Source organism: Ursus americanus, chromosome 29 (genome assembly GCF_024610735.1).
Source record: "Ursus americanus isolate L20-20 chromosome 29, mUrsAme1.1.p, whole genome shotgun sequence".
NCBI lineage: Eukaryota > Metazoa > Chordata > Mammalia > Carnivora > Ursidae > Ursus > Ursus americanus.
The window spans coordinates 12,153,076-12,170,053 of NC_142155.1; the positions used below are offsets into that span (position 1 = coordinate 12,153,076).

At 33.6% G+C, this 16,978-nt stretch overlaps 1 protein-coding gene across 4 annotated transcripts in view; it reads right to left on the minus strand.

The window, feature by feature from the left end:
* SMAP1 (small ArfGAP 1) overlaps nucleotides 1-16,978 on the minus strand; it is a 167,012-nt gene that overhangs the window by 95,182 nt on the left and 54,852 nt on the right. For 2 of the 4 annotated variants that reach the window (XM_045803361.2, XM_045803357.2), the window contains exon 3: nucleotides 7,690-7,775. In XM_045803361.2, coding sequence (XP_045659317.1) covers nucleotides 7,690-7,775 — 86 coding nt within the window. Of the gene's footprint in view, nucleotides 1-7,689; nucleotides 7,776-14,459; nucleotides 14,581-16,978 lie in introns of all 4 variants that reach the window. The other 2 variants (XM_087856968.1, XM_087856967.1) reach the window with 2 other exon arrangements.

Below are 16,978 nucleotides of genomic sequence, written 5' to 3' on the forward strand. Positions count from 1 at the left end.
GCTCAATCACTGCTTTATCATATTTCACTAAAATGTGAATTCTTCTATCAGAGATTCATAGCCTTTTTAGCACCATGATCGCCTTTGGTAGTCATGCAAAGCCTGTGAACTCCTTCCTGGGACAGGGCTTTTAAATGGATAAAATACAATACACAGAATTACAAAGGAAATGAATTATACTGAAATACCATTTCCCTGTAGATCCCCATTAAGACATCCTTCTGTTCAAAAGTTACCTGAAGCAGGAAAGCAATACATTTTCAGTCAATAACTCCTTATTAGAAGTTATAACAGACTTTTATTTTTTTTTTTTTAAGATTTTATTTATCTATTCGACAGAGATAGAGACAGCCAGCGAGAGAGGGAACACAAGCAGGGGGAGTGGGAGAGGAAGAAGCAGGCTCATAGGGGAGGAGCCTGATGTGGGGCTCGATCCCATAACGCAGGGATCATGCCCTGAGCCGAAGGCAGACGCTTAACTGCTGTGCCACCCAGGCGCCCCTATAACAGACTTTTGACAGTTGAGGCAATAGGTAATAGAAAGAGTTGACAGACCAATATACAGTAGATATTAAAAAGTTGGGGCATTATGAAAGCACTCAAAGGGGGCCAGGGAAGGCAAGAGGGGAAATCTAAACATTTAATTAAGTAAGCTGAATGAAAGACCGTTTTCTACAACCTGAGTATGTGAAGGGCCCTTTATACGATCTTTAACTCCTTTTTAACCTCTTAACAATCTATAAGGTAGGTACCATTTCACAACCAAACTGAGTTACAGAAAGCTTAAAAAGTCTTCTAAGGAAGAGTTGTGATTCAAAACCAGGACTGTTTAGCATCAACCTTTTCAGAATGTTCCTGATCATCACCCGTTCATCTGTCAATCAGTGATTTTATGCAAATGCTAATAAATATTTTAAAATCTAGAAAAGAATGTCAAATTTGGAGGGTATTTTCAAAGTATCCTTGGAGATCCTTTTAAATGAAAGGCCCCAAAGCTGCCATCAGGCTGCTTATTTAGGTATGTGAAAACTTAAGCAGCCAATTCAATACCAAAAAGTTACCACAAATATGCCAATATTCTCATAAAATGCAATGTTATTTTACTCAAACTTGTAAATCAGCTAAATGTTAACTTTGCTCCTGATTGTAAATCCAAGTTCAATATTACATTTTTCTATATTTCTAACAGAAAAAAATGAAACAATTAAAAAAGTTGGCCTTTTGGATTAGGTGTACGCATGTGGATATACTGAGCAATTTTCCTTGTAGAGACAACTATTTACCTCCACAAAAAGGAAGAGAAAATAGACTTCACTTAGATTGATGTCATTTTCACTTCAGATGATATGGAATATATTTATTATCTGTACACATATGTTTGTAAATTCGTATAAGTATTTTAGCACCAATTATATTTACAGTTACATATTATATAACATATAATATAGCGCATATACACAGTTATTTTTTAATTACAGAAAATTTTTAGAAATTTGAATTCTTAAATTATAATTTTATGTTTAAATATCAGAGAAAGTAATACTGATATTTTTCCTTCTTAAAGATAGAAACAATACTCCTTACAGATATTGTTTAGAGTATACTACACCTTAATGCTTGAAAAGATTTACTACTCTCATTTATGAAATGTTTATGATAAAAAATGATCACTGTTTCTGATTTTAAAAATTACTCTTAGAAAACTCACTAAAGTTAGAAATAGAATATATAAAATAACCAATAGTAAAGCTAAAATACTGAAAACTATGATGGCTTTATAAATACTCAATTTGAAAAAGGCAAACATTTTAAGTATGCAATATTTTCGAGTGAAAAACAATACAAATATCTGGTGAAATTACATATTGCTGTGAATTTTCAGAAATAACAGATATCAGTGAAATCTTAATTTATATTTAATGTATTTTATATAAATAATTCAATTATAGCTGAATCTGGTTCTGCTTATGATACAAAACCCTCTCAGAAATTATCTAAAAAGTAAACAATTTCTGGGGCGCCTGGGTGGCACAGCAGTTAAGCATCTGCCTTCGGCTCAGGGCGTGATCCCGGCGTTATGGGATCGAGCCCCACGTCAGGCTCCTCCGCTATGAGCCTGCTTCTTCCTCTCCCACTCCCCCTGCTTGTATTCCCTCTCTCGCTGGCTGTCTCTATCTCTGTCAAATAAATAAAATCTTTAAAAAAATAAATAAATAAAAATAAAAAGTAAACAATTTCTAAAATTATGAAAGGAAAGCTGATCTGTTTTTCCAAGGGTAGTAAAATAAGATAAAATAAAATAAATCATTAGGGCAAGAGAACTTACTTGGATCTTCCTATTGTTAACATAAAACACTACTTTTCAAAAACCAATCAAAGCACACCACAAAGTGCATTTTTTAAGTTCCATGGCAGTCATCTGAAAAAGGACAGGGATTTAGGGAATATGCTGTATTCTTGATTGCTCTCAGTTCCTATGTACCTCTTAGAGCAAGAACATATCACACAGTCTTTATGTATGTTTGTACAAGGTCCCATATGCAAGCCAATTTTTCATTGTTAATTCACCTAAAAAAACAATGATTTATTACCACGGTCAGCAAATGTTTTTCAGAAGGCCAGAAAGTAAATATTTTAGGCTTTGAAGGATAGTTGGTCTGTGTTGCAACTACTCAACTCTGCCTTTGTACCTCCAAAGCAGCCCTGAAAATACATAAATGAATGGTCATGGCTGTGTTCTAATTAACTTTTACAAAAACAGGAGCTGGCACATAGGCCTGTAATTATTGATTCCTGAATTGTATTCCAATTGCAAAAAACAGTCAAGTTGGATTTACAGATTGTCTCTGTGTCTACAAATTGTCACTACAGACAACTTAAGGAATTTTCAATGGATATTTTGACAGCAGTTTTGCATTATATGCTGACTCTAGTGCTAATTCTCAAAGAAGATGGTCTCCCAATGTACATCCTCATTTTTGGTACCAGCAGGCACTTGTTATTTAACTGGCAGTTATTGTTACCTTGAAGTCAGCTAATCTGCTGAACCCATACCTAGACACATAAAAATAGATAATCATACCCAACTCACAAAGTTGTTGAGAGTTATAGAAATAATATATATAAAGCATTCAGCACAGCACCTAACAGACAGAAGGCATTCAATAAATGGAGTTAGCTTTTGCTTTTATGTAACTTTGTATTTCAGTTTCCCCTCCTTCAAAATGGAGATAACATTAAGACCCATCTCACAGGATTATTGTAAGAATTAAATAAGCTAGTGTGTGTAAAGAACTAAGAACAGTGTGTGGCACATAGTGAGTGCTATTTAATTTTTAGCTCTTACTACCATGGTAGAGTGAGATAATAGACAGGAACTACCATGATCAGTGCTAAGATGGCTTGCACAGCATCAAGTTTAAATAGATGAGCGAATAAGAAACAACAACAAAAGGACCAATGAATTTGGAGATCAGTCAATATTCATCTTCATTTTACAGTCTCTAGGTGTCATTTGAGACATAAAGACTTTCTTTACTGATAGACATCAATAATATAACCAAAAAAATTAGAAATATAACAGTAATATTTTCAGGAAATCAAGGGAAGGAATATATTAATAACAATTCAAGTTTAAGTGGTTGATTTGGGATTTAGTAAATAAACAAAAACAAATACCCCAGAATCTTCCCCATGCCTATAGTTACAAAACATTCAGCACAGTACCCTGAACTGTCCCTGTCCTCAAAACTAACAAATGATACTATACAAGCACCCCCCCCCCAAGTTTAACATTTGTATTTTATCTTTTAACATGTATTTATTTATAGTTTGAGTTTTTTTTCCTTTTCTTAAAGATACCATTTTAAAGATACCATTTAAATTAATATTTAGTCCCAAGAACAAGATCTTCCAGTTGCAGACACATTACCACTGACAGCAGTAAAATCTTGAAAAGCTCAAAGAGGAAGAAGTGCTGATTAGCTCTGGTGCACAATAGACCTCATGGAACTGAAGTAATTAAAGTTTTTAGATAAGATGCAATATCCTAATAATGAAAAGCTTAACGTAAAGCTTTAGCATTTGTCACGCACTAGTACATGCAGCCTAGAATTAACCACATCCCACATGAGAAATTATACTTTCACAGCAGCTTCTGCATGACTTTGTAAATTGTAAAGCTTTTAAAAAGTGACAAATCTTGTTAAGAATGCAGTGAGGCCCCATATCATGTGAGTTTTACTCAGTTTGGTTCCACTTCCCTCTGGGGATGAGGCAACAATTATTTAAATCAATAAAAATGCAGAGATGTTAGGCTTTTGAAAGAGCAATGAAATTTAGAATGATTCATGAAATAAAGAAAGGGGACTAGTTTTCTTACTAGTTTCCCTAATAAAACCTCCAAATCACAATGTTTCATAATTAAAAGAAGGGAATAAAGTGATACTGCTGTAATATTTAAGGTAAAACAATTTTTAATGGCCATAGTATTATATTAGATATAGGGGCTGGTCTCATGGTCCGAGACATGGCATTTTATACTCAAAGCATTCATCTATTTCAAATTTGTTTAGACAAAATTCCTCTTTAAGTATTTTCTAACAACCACTAGATTATCTTTTTATGAAGAGTAAGAGATCAATACCTCATATAAATATGATCATAATTTGTAAACATTTTAGAAGTAACAGTTTGAAAAATCAAGTAAGCATGCTTGAGCAAACAATAGCAAAAATATATATAATCCAAAAGCCTGAAATGAATCACATCAGGTACTTAAAAGTTGTAATCTACACCTAGACCTTATAATCTAGCTGCAAAGTCCCAAACCATATATCTATTTTTAAAGGCCATCAAGACTCAAATGTGGCAACATTGATTTTGCTCAGACTATCATCACTAAAAAATATTCAAGTGCCCTCTACAGACGGAAAAGTCTGGAAGTTTTGAGAAGTTTCTTAATAACTCTTTAACCATCCCATCCTTCCCAACCCCCAAAATGAAAGTATTATGCTCTAGCTCATTGGGTTATTTTGCTAATTTAAAAAGATAATGAACATAAAAGACCAAGCTCAGTGCTTGGCACACAGCAAACCTTTTTTAAGCAGTAAGACTACTTTAGCTGTTGTATCTTCAGTGTGTCAAAGGTCAAGGATGTAATCATACCCAATGCCAATCAATTCACTATAAAAATCTTCTTTTCCCTGAAACGTTTAGGTAAGTACCAAATATTTAAAAATATATCAGCAAAAATACCAGAATTAATAACTCACTGCCTCATTAATCCTTTGCGTCTGTTTATAAGGGTCATCATAAAATTAATGGTAATTACTTAAGAAATAATATTCCTACCAATATATACAACATAGTGCATAGAATAGTTCAATGTAAGAAGATACCAAGAAGCTATATACAGTCCTTTCTGAATATCTTCAAGGCTTCTTTGAAAACAAAACGGAATCATGATGATATATTAAATAACTTGGAAGCCACTTTCGCCTACAAGACACCAAATAAAGGATACTACCAAAAACTACCCTGTAGTATTCAAGAGAAGTCCAAAACACTCAACTCATACCAAACCAACCCCAACACACATATACACAAACTTCCACAAAGAGGAGATTCTTTCATTTGAAGGATCTTATATGTCAACTCAGGCTTGGGGGTAAGAACCAGAGAGAAGAGAATAAATACAACTAGCAAGCAATTGGTAAAAACCACCTAGGACATACTTGTCTGCTCTGCTATATTTCCTTCTACTATGCTCTATTTCCCAGGGTTCTGCCCTAGGCCTTCACTTTTCAGAGGGGAAAGAAAACAGCATTCCCAAGTTTCTCAATAAAACACACACACAAAACTAAAGGACTACTCCCCTGGGTAAACACAACTTCAACCAACACTTTTCTATTGTCTACATGCTAAATCACTCCATAATCAGCACTACATTTCCTGCTTTCTTCTAGGGTCCAGACCCAGGTTTCCAGCTACTGAATGGGGATCTCCTGTATATGTCCAACAGACACCTCAATCTGCCCAAAGCAATGAAGCATGGCTCATTACCTTTCATTTCTGACCCTTCAACTTTCATCTGGTACTGAAATTTCTTCTCTCAGGGAATATGCTTTATCTCACCCATAGAACCTCCGCCAAGCTTTAAAATTTGGGGTCATCTCAGTATCTTTCCTCAGAAACACAGCCAATCTCAACCTAAGCCAATTGCTCCTGCTTTCCCAATTTCTTTCCAATATTCTCAATTCCTTTTTATCCATTCTCAATGCCCTTATCTAATTTAATCTAATTATCTAATTTATAACTTCATCATTGCTCATTTCAAGGCTGTACTAGCATTTTACATGGTCTCTGACTCCAGGGTCTCCTCTGACTAATCTTCGCTGTGGTAGAAGTAAATGCTTCTAATGTTTCTCCTGCTTCAAAACCCCTTCATGGCTTTTTAAGTCCTTCAACTTCCTTGGGCCCATGGAATGAGGTCCACAGTGCTTCTATACGGTACTGAAAACCCTTCACAATCTGAAAAATAAGCTTCTTCTGCCACTTGCCCCACTAAACGTGAACCTGTCACATCAAAACCTTAAAACGTCATGTCTCCTCACACCTTCATACCTCTACTCACACAATTTGTTATGTCTGAAATGTACCTTCCACTTTCACCCTAGGAACATGCATAATAAAAACAGGACTGGATATCAGATTGTTAAATTTGGGGGGAAAAGGTGGGGGGAGCAGAAACAGAAAAGGCCAAATACAAACTTTTTAAATATAACTTAAAAGGTTTCTATACAAATAAAAAAATATATATAATGGCCTGTATCTCTGTTAAGAAAAGATCACATTTTTTTTTCACTGCTTGACCACATGAACTGTTTTGGTATACAAATGGGTGATATATAACTGCTTCTTAAGAAACTACATTTTATTGTCAAAACCGCAAATATCACTTTTTGATAGAATCACAAATAACTAAAATCAAGTTGATAATTTTATAGAACAGATCAATTTTGATGAGCTCTTTCCTCAAACTTCAATATAAATTTGAGAATTCCTACATAATCAAATTAGTTTATTTTTAACAAATGTGAAAAACATCTGACTAAAATGCCAGTGAGAAAATATTCTACTTATTCATTAGGGCAGATTTGTAAAAGCAAACACAGTTGTGAAAGCTATAACAAAGATGGAATGTCAGCAGTAAATATTATCATAAGTTACTTCAGCAGGTCCACTTGCACTAAATATGTGACTTGCTGTTTTAAGTGCATACACACCAAACTGCCTAACATAAATATGATTACCATATAAAGGTGGTCAAGAAAATCGCTTTGGAAATGAATTTTAAAATTATCAAGATGCTCACAAGTCAAATCTCTAATAATACTCTAAAATAATAAACAACATATACTCTCCAATCAAGAGCTGGAGATCAAGAAGAATCAGTCATAATATTTTACACTTAGTAATAATTACATCAAAATACTATGTAGATCATGTATTACTCACTATTAAAAACTTACTACATACAAAGCACAGCTCAGGGCAAATCAATTTTGATCTTTAATAAGTAATAGTATGATACAGTTCACACCTTCCTAAATACAAAAAGTTAAAATACGAAGTATAAAAATGAGTTAATTCTTTTAAAATCCACAATAAATAAAGTTTAAAGGATACTGATCTGTCTGTGGTCTTCGAAAGTTCTCTGGAAGATTGGCTTCATAGAGTAGTCTTGCTTTAGTATTTCCCATATCTTGCATGCACTAAAATAAAAAGAAAAATCAAGTATTTTCATTATTCATATGAATATTAAAAAGTAATTCCTATATACACATACATATACATACATACACTCATATATACAAATACAAGGTAACATTTATTATTTCCAATATATACTTTTCAGAAAAATAATTTAAATCGCAACTATGAAATTAATTACTCAAGTTCAAAGCAGAAGCATATTTTTAATTCTTCACAGTTATTCAACTTATGTGGCCCACAGTTTTCTAATGTCTTTTTTTGTGAAAACAATACCATCTTTATTTATATTCACTACTAAAAGTAATTCCCTGGTAGTTCATGGCAGTTTTATTATTGTTTTAGATATGCCACTAGAACAGCACTGTCATTTCCAAGGGTAACAACTCAAGATCAAATTTTCTTTGTTTTGAGTTCCAAATACTCTCGGGTTTTCATGATTTACAATCAGGATCACAATGGAGAGCAGATAAAAAAGAAATAGTGCTAACCCAGGACTCTACAGAAGTGGATTAATTTCTTTGGACTTAATATCTTTAAGACTCTGCTGAAAGCTATGGATCCTCTCCCCACAAAAAACAGAAACAAAACCAAAAAAAACAGTACCCAATGGCCCACAGCCTCCCTAAAATCTATAAACCCCAAGAATAAGAACTACTTAGGAGGCATAAAATAATCTGATAATGGCTTAAACCAGTTTAATTAAATTTTAGTACCTTCTGTAAGGATTAGCTAAACAGTACTTCCTGGAGAGTCTATTACATCAGAAAGTAACATTCATAAACAAAACATTATTCATTTCACATGAATACATGTCACGAATGTTACAAATGAATACATCATCACACAGAGTTTAGGTTCTTTAAAATGTTTCAATTGGTAGAAAGATCAGTCTGTATAATTCCTTCTTTTCTCTTCTGATTTCCTAGACACACACCCACATCTCCGAGAAGACAATCCAGGTTTAAGAGATTATCAGTTGTTCACCTTGAGTTGTAGCCCTCAAGTGACCATCTTCCTTCAAATAAAAAATAGTGACATAGGGTGCCTGCGTGGCTCAATCAGTTAAGCATTCGTCTCTTGATTTCAAGCCCAGGTCATGATCTCAGGGTCATGGGATCAAGCTCCACATTGGGCTCACGCTCACTGTGGAGTCTGCTTGTGTCGTTCCCTCCTTTTCAAACAAATAAATAAATAAATAAAACCTTTTTTAAAAAATACAGTGACCTTTTTTTCTCCCAACTGAGAGTTTTAAAGTATGCAAAATACTAATATACTCTCATTTCTGGATATCTATTCTATTCCATCTCAACATAAGTACTCTTTTGGAGTAAATGAGACCATAAGAAATGGAAGCCATAGGGGGCTGGGAAATATAAGGAACACTAAACTGAAAAAGAATGAAACAGTTCTTGTTACTTAGCTCTGGAGAGAAAACAGAAGCTAAGGCAAGGGTATAAACCCAAGGGTATATGAGGTGAGGGGAAACCCTGTATAAGGTGAATGGCAGCATAAGGTCAGAGGGCTCTACTACATCATGACACATACTAGCATGCATACGAGTAGAGCTAATATATAATTCTGTGTGTGGGGAGAAGAGCTTAGAAACTTTCAGGATAGGTCACCCTTCTTGAAAAAAGAAAAAATGTTTCCCATCTCAAGTATTCAAATGATGCTTCACCTTTGTGTCATGGTGGGAATTTAGAAGTAAAGATGATCCACGTTATGTAATCATAAAGGCATTAAACATTTAGAAAGAACTATAAGAAAAATGCCTCTTACTTTGTGCATATCTGCACTAAAACAAAAAGTAACTCATAGAAACTATGAAAGTAAAAAAAAAAAAAAACTGAAAAGTTTCCATCATGCAAACAAGAATACGTGGAGATTCTAACAAAAAATTTAGTAAGACTAAAAACAGTATCAACTATGTATGTGCCATATCGCATTGATCCTGTTACATTTTTCTTCATATTTTAAGATTAATGAAATAGGAATACATCTTAAAATTAATAGTGTCTTATAACTAATATTTTTTCTTATGAATTCATAAAATAGAGGGTTTTTTAATAGAGATACCTTATGTTCAACGAATATGATTGTTCACATTTTATATAAAATATTCTCTTTATTTAAAGGAGGTCTTTAATATTTTGACAAAATAAAAAATAATTAGGAAAAAGGCATACATCTGTATTACACCAAATTATTTACTGTTGTTCTAGGGATGCTACCCATCACAATTAGGAGAGAAAAAAAGAGATAAAAAAATCTGAAAGGGAGAAATGATGGGAACTAATGAGCCATTTCTACAGGAGACCACTGCCAAAAAGTGACTGGGGACAGGTGCATGTGTGTGTGTGTGTTAGTTGGGATTAGAGGAAACAAGGATTCAGTGACATCACAGATGTATAAAGATTGTTTTGTAAGAAGATATTGTTAGGCTCAGATGATTTCTAGGTTTCTAAAAAAGTAGAAGAGAGTAGTGTGAAAGGAAGGTCAGTATCAAAGTTTCAAAACACTACATTTAAGGGCCATACAGAACACTTATGAAAATTCATTCTATTGGCCCTGAAGAGCAAACTCTAGCACTCAGAAGAAAATAATGAAAATAGCCTAACAATTACAGTGATAAGCATTAGCCTCAATACTTTACTTTTATATATACATATAATTAAAATCGCATGTATATTAGAGAAAGTGCATGCTCGCGCGCGGGCGCACACGTGCGTGCACACACACCCACGCCATTTTACATTTCAAAAAACCCTGCTTTCAGCATTATTACCCTATTTTGGCAGGAAAGGAAACTGAAGCAGCAAGATGTTAAGTAACAGGCCCAAGATTATTAGTCTCCATGAGTATTTGACTCTTCATAGAACCAACATCAGCCCTTAGGAGTTTAGAGATCTCAGGCTGCATCCAATGGAACTGGGGACTATCTCCTGCAGGATTTACAAACACTGGGCTCTTTGCTTTAGAGGCTCAGTTTTCATTTTACAGATACAGAAATTGAAGTACAAAGAGGATATATGATTTCTCTAGAGTAGACAATGAATCAGCTACAGAGTTGAGACTAGGATCAAGTTCTCTAGTCCCAGTCCTTACCACCAAGCACCAGCTAATCAAAATAAGTGTCCAGGAAATTTCACCACAAAACAGAAGAAGAACACCATAGGTATTGCCTCCATTATTGAAACATCATTCCTGTTATTAAAATATTATTGCTTTTCTTTTAGAGTCTCTGAACCAAAATGCTTTAGCAAAATGCACCGTTGGATAGGAGAATTTTAGTTGCTTATTTTTTGGCAATTTATGATTCAGTTTTCCAGGGTTGAGATGAGTGGACTGGTTGCAAAAAAAGTGGGATACAGGGATGAAAAAGGGAATATACTACTTTTAAAAGAAAAAGTTTTATATTTTTTATTATTTTTAACTGCAGTGAGACTTAAGTTATGGGTAATGAACTAGCTACTTTAACTTCTACCATCTAGCGTCCTGGAAATCAAGCCAGACCCTAGTACTATGCACTATTCTGAAAAACTTTAAATTTCCAAACCTGTTTTCACTTCTCCAAAAGGAAGAATACTTGTAAGGATATCAAACAGACTATCAAAAATTTTTAAATTTACCAATTCTCAAAATTCTTTGGCTTTACAGAAGGCGTATAATTCTGTCAATTTTTTTATCTCTTTCTCTCACATTTCAAACATGAAAAAGGGAGGAAGAGGACTCTTAATTACTTAAGTCAAAATTTCTACTGTTTGTTTAAAAATATTCTTAAATAGGTATTTACTTAATAAATTATAGCTCATCTCAAAATTAGATTTTTAAAAAACAAACATTGAGCAGAAAATATACTGAAATTCTTGACAAAGAAAATGATAATAAAAATACAATAAAAAGTCAATATGAATTTTTACTTTAAGAAAAATACATATTTATATTGAAGAGTAAGTGAAATGTGTACTTCAGTTATGATAAATGTCATGTAGGTAATACATACTTTAAAATTAGTGTTATTTATTGTTCATTTTCAAATTCAATCTATCCTCATTTTATACATTGTATGTTCCTAGAAAGATAAATTTTATATTGTACTTTTTGCCAGAACCATCTTCATCCAAAATCACCACCATTATAATTGCAAAGGTAGGCTTCACCTGAAAATGGTATAATAAAGCACACTTAAGAATCTCAAAACCTACTATTAAAAGTATTTTGTCCTTGTTAATCCATAATCTGTGTGTTTTTAGTTTTTCCACGTAATACATAAACAACACCTCCCCAAAGACTCACCTATCAGCTGAGATTCAATTTCAAAAATTACTATTTGAACTAGAATGCTGAGAAACACATACAGGCTAACATACTTCCTTCACAATCTAATGCAGATAAAACATTTCTATTTCTGAAACTTTCCAAGAAGAAAACATTTCACCTAATCCCAGTTTTTGCACTAAAAACAATAATATAATAATAATATAATAACATTTATAATAATATGTATAATAAAAAATAAATATAATAAAACATTTCATCCAATCCTAGTTTTTGCACTAAAAACATTATAATAATAATATAATAATATATAATATATTCTAAATGAGTTCTAAGTTTTTAATGTTTTAAAGAGACTGAAGTGAATTGGGGTTGTCAATTTAAAGTTAAGCTGGCATTTATTTACAGCATTTGTATACTTTAATAAACTAAAACATACAAAAACCAGTTACAGATGGTAGTAGCTACACTTGTTACTACACACACTGAGTTGTCAAATCACTGTGTACACCTGAAATTAATGTAACATTGTATGTCAACTGTACTTCAGTAAAAAAAATTAACCGAAAAAAGTAACAAATGTCACAAAAAGTGGGAACAGACATAAAGAAAATAGGCAGAATCAATACGTAGGCAAACAAATATAACAGGAACTTTTATTTTTATGTAACAGTACTGTATGTTTTTTTTAAAACTCAGTGTTTCATGTCAGTGGGGGCATTTCCAATGAAAAAACTAATAATTAAGCAGCACACAAAATCAGCATTAGTGAGAAAAGATCCTTGAAATAAATGTAAAGATCTGAAGTAACAGGAACAGATAGACACAAAATGTGCTTAAGTCTTTTTCAATATTAGGAAATAACAGTAAAGATAAATGACGGGCCACCTAAAATTCCAAGTTAATAATTCATTCTCCTGAGAATAAAACTTGTCATTTTTTTCCCCCTTACTTTAGTCTTCCAAAATCTTGGAAAGCAGAGCTCTTTGTGGACTCCCAACTAAGTGATAAAATTACTTCAGGGTATGACTTCTACCTGTGTTAGTTGAGCTAAAGCTAAATACAGTCCAGGCCAGGTTCAGTGGCTGTGTTTAAGATCTATGGCTCCTTGGACCTCCCTCCCTTTCATCTTGTGCATCCTCTCTCTTTTCTCAGTACCTACCTCCTATCTGTCCCCATAATGTTTCCTGAACTCTCTCCCTCAGACACTAAGTAGTACCTGGTCAACAGCCTATATAGTTAAGCTAGAATTCACACTAATGTATTATTTCAGGAAGCTACCTGCATTGTTTTCAAAATTTTTTCTGTGAACTGACTTGCCCTTTAGAGTTTACTGGCTATTTTTAAAAATGGAATAAGTGGGAAGAAGAATAGCAGCTACAAAATAAAGGACTGAGATCACTAATTGCTCTGTTGCAAACAATTAAGTTATAATGAGGCAATCAGATCTTCTAAATTCCCAAAGGCAAAAATGCAAAATATTGAAATAATCAATAGTATCTTACATGTTAGTGTGTAATGGAAAGGTGCTACATGTCTACATTAAATCTGGAGGAAGAAAGGTACAACTATATAAATTAAAACTCTTCTATCCAATTTTCTGAGGAACAGATACGGGAGGGAATCTCACCTACAAGATCAGAGATTATTGTGTAGAGATACGAAAGCAACTAAAAATATACACACCTATATGTTTGTATATATGCATAAAATGCTTCAGGAAAAGTATACAAGAAACTAGTAAATACCGTTGTTCCTATGGAGGAAAACTGGATGTCTGAGGGACAGAAATGGGAGGAAGACTATTGACTTTACACATTTTGTACCCTTTGAAGTTTGTGCCATGTCCATGTATTTCTCATTCCCCAAAACAATAAAATAATTAAGGGGGGCTTATTAATCCTGCATTGTTTCTAAATAAAATATTATCCAGAGGAAGCTTAGCTAGGGTATTCAAGCAGCATGCGAATCAGAACAAGACTTCCTCCTCACTGGTACCCTCCACTCCTACTAGAACACAGTGTTCTAGTGACGGAACAGGTTATGAATCAAATCAAATTAATACATTTTTAAAAATCCCATCCAAGTATATATCTTACACTCAAAATACAGTCAAAGTACAAACATGGCATTTATTTTCATATCTTTTCCCAGTATCATCATCTTCTTAAAGAAACAGAATTGTGTATCTGTTTTTGCTTCTTAAAATTTCAACATATTTATTTTTATGTGGGTGAGGGAATACTATTTATTCTACTATTTTCTATTCATTAAAATTTTTAGAACACAAAGACTAAGATTTTCAAACTGCCTTATCTGAATGTATATATATTTTTAAATGTTAATTAAAAAGAGAAAATGAATATTTGTAGTCCCTGGATAAATTCTTCATGTCAGTGACTCACCTCTACTACCACTTGAAATTTTCCAGAATAGTTCTCTATCTTCCTCTCAAAAGCCACCAGGGTTTCTTGCATAGGAGCAAGCTTTTCAGGACTGGTTTCAAGATCTTTTGGATTCCAGCTGCTGGAAAAGAAGGGCCACCGTTTTTGGTCTCAGGAACTCTTTGTAAATATTTAATACAGAGTCCATTTCTTCAGTTTTCATAAAACTGTGTTTTAGGGGAGTTGTTCTCTTTCTGAAAGTTTTAATTTTTATTTTTAAAACAAAATAAGTAAACCACACATATTTAAAAATTAAAAATCTTAAATGATGATGTGGAATTACAGGTACCAGTTTTCATATTTTTCACAATTTCTAGGTATTCTCAGAACTTGATTTATCTGTTGCAGCATTTGTTAGTTGTTACAAAGTCAGAGAATGTATTTTTTTTAAAACAGTAAAATTAAACACTGTTATGACAAACTTGGAAAAGCTTTACTTCACATTCTTTTGTAATCTGTACTTACTATGAAATCCATACCATTTGAAGTCCAGGAATAAACCACTACTTTTTCATCCTAGGTGCTTAAGGCCCAGTTCAGGAGTCATCCTGGACCCTCTCCCCTCTACTGTCAGAAGTCTTAGTGATTCTAACTCTTTAATATTTGTTATAGCCTCCCCCTGTTAATCAACCCCACTGCCACCACTTTAGTTCCAGATCTAGTCACCTACTGCCTAGGGCATTGCAGGAACAAGCTCATCAGATTTAAGTTCTTAAAGGCAACATAACATTAAATATCACTCTTCAACTTCTGACATTTTAAGAGCTCCCTGTTCTGTCCCTATCCCCACCCCCTATCACTGATAGGATCAAGACCAAACCAACCTCCCACTGCAACTTTCACTTTCATCTCCTGTGACACGTTAACTGCACCCAATATACTCTGGTCACAGAAAACTACCTCACTTCCTCAAATGTGACATGCTTTCTCCATCTTTCTGCCTAGAAGGCCCTGTGTACACTGTAGTATGCTTCTAGAAATTCATAAGCAAATAAAGGTCACTATAAAAATAGTAATGAGACATCTTTAAAATATGTTGAGAACTTACCACAACACTAGATACTGATGATTTCTTTTTTTAAAGAAAAAGGAGCCACTACTAAGTAACTTCCTGAAGATTACCTAACCATTTAGTTAACAAAGCCAGGTCTACAGAGAACCCAGGTCTACAGAGTCCCAGCCTTCGACTACACCTACTATCCTCTATCATTCTTACACTTATACAAAGCAGGAAAGAACAGTGACTACACCTCTAAAATATTCTATGCAATGAAATTAATAATAACATTTCCAGATGATCTATTCATACAGGTATTTATTCACTGCCACATAACAATTTCCTACCAAATATAGCACTCTATATGGAGATATAAGCCTTCTTTTTCAAATAGTTTAGTATTCCTTTAGTTATACTCTCAGTTCTATCTAGATTAGGCAGTATAGAATAAACAGAGTTAAATTAACAAAGACTTCCATTGAGTAATATCTTACCATTTTGTTCACTGCTCTGACTCAAGAACTATAGCCAGTTACTAGAAAAAGAGAATTCTAAAAACTATCACTGACTTTTTAACCTTAAAAACAATTTAAAAATCAAGAGGAAAATACAGGGCATAATTGCACATTCAAATTCAAAATGCAACCTTTTCTCAAACGGATTGCTTAAAAATGCAAACCTCTTATTAAACTTCACAGATTAAATTTTGTTATAGACAGTATCACAATTCTTTCCTCACCTCACTCTGCACATATAGGCACTACATAAACCCAACACTGTAAGTTGCCCCCTTGCTCTGCTCTTGAGGACAATTTAATGATCCTGGCAAGGAGTCGGCAGAAGTTGTATCTCAATCACCTTTAAAAAGTATATACATTAGGGCATGATTTGAGAAATTTTGTCAGCTTAATAGAATAATGAGTACTCCTCCCACAAAACAAGAAAAAAGTTATTTGGGGGTTTTCTTCAATAAATACGTACCAAGAATTGTGTACTGAACACTTCTCTGCCTGGTTCTATAAAGCACTATGAAAATTTAAGAGTCAAAACCTTGAGATAGTAAATAATGTTCTAACACATACAGGTCAGATGTGGTTAAATCATGGAGCTCTTCAAATTAGCTTTTTTTTTTAAATGTAATTTTATTCTATAAAATACTGCTTGTCATAGGAATTCTGTAATAGCGGTGAGTTTTTAAAGCTCCCAGAAGCTTCTCACCAAAAAAAAAAAAAAAAAAAAAGAGTCACTAAAAAGAAAAACCAAAACCCCATGGACAATATTTACAACAAAAATTGGTGATGGAGTACCCCACAAACTCCAAAACGCTTTGTGGTAGAGACGAGGCACTAACAACCGCTGACCTGCATGATGTCTGCAACTAATGGCGGGGCGGGGGGCAGGTAGACCTGAAAACAGAACACTAAAATAGTAAAGAGATAAAAACTGGAAATTACAGTGAACCAGTCTAAAGAAAGCACATGAA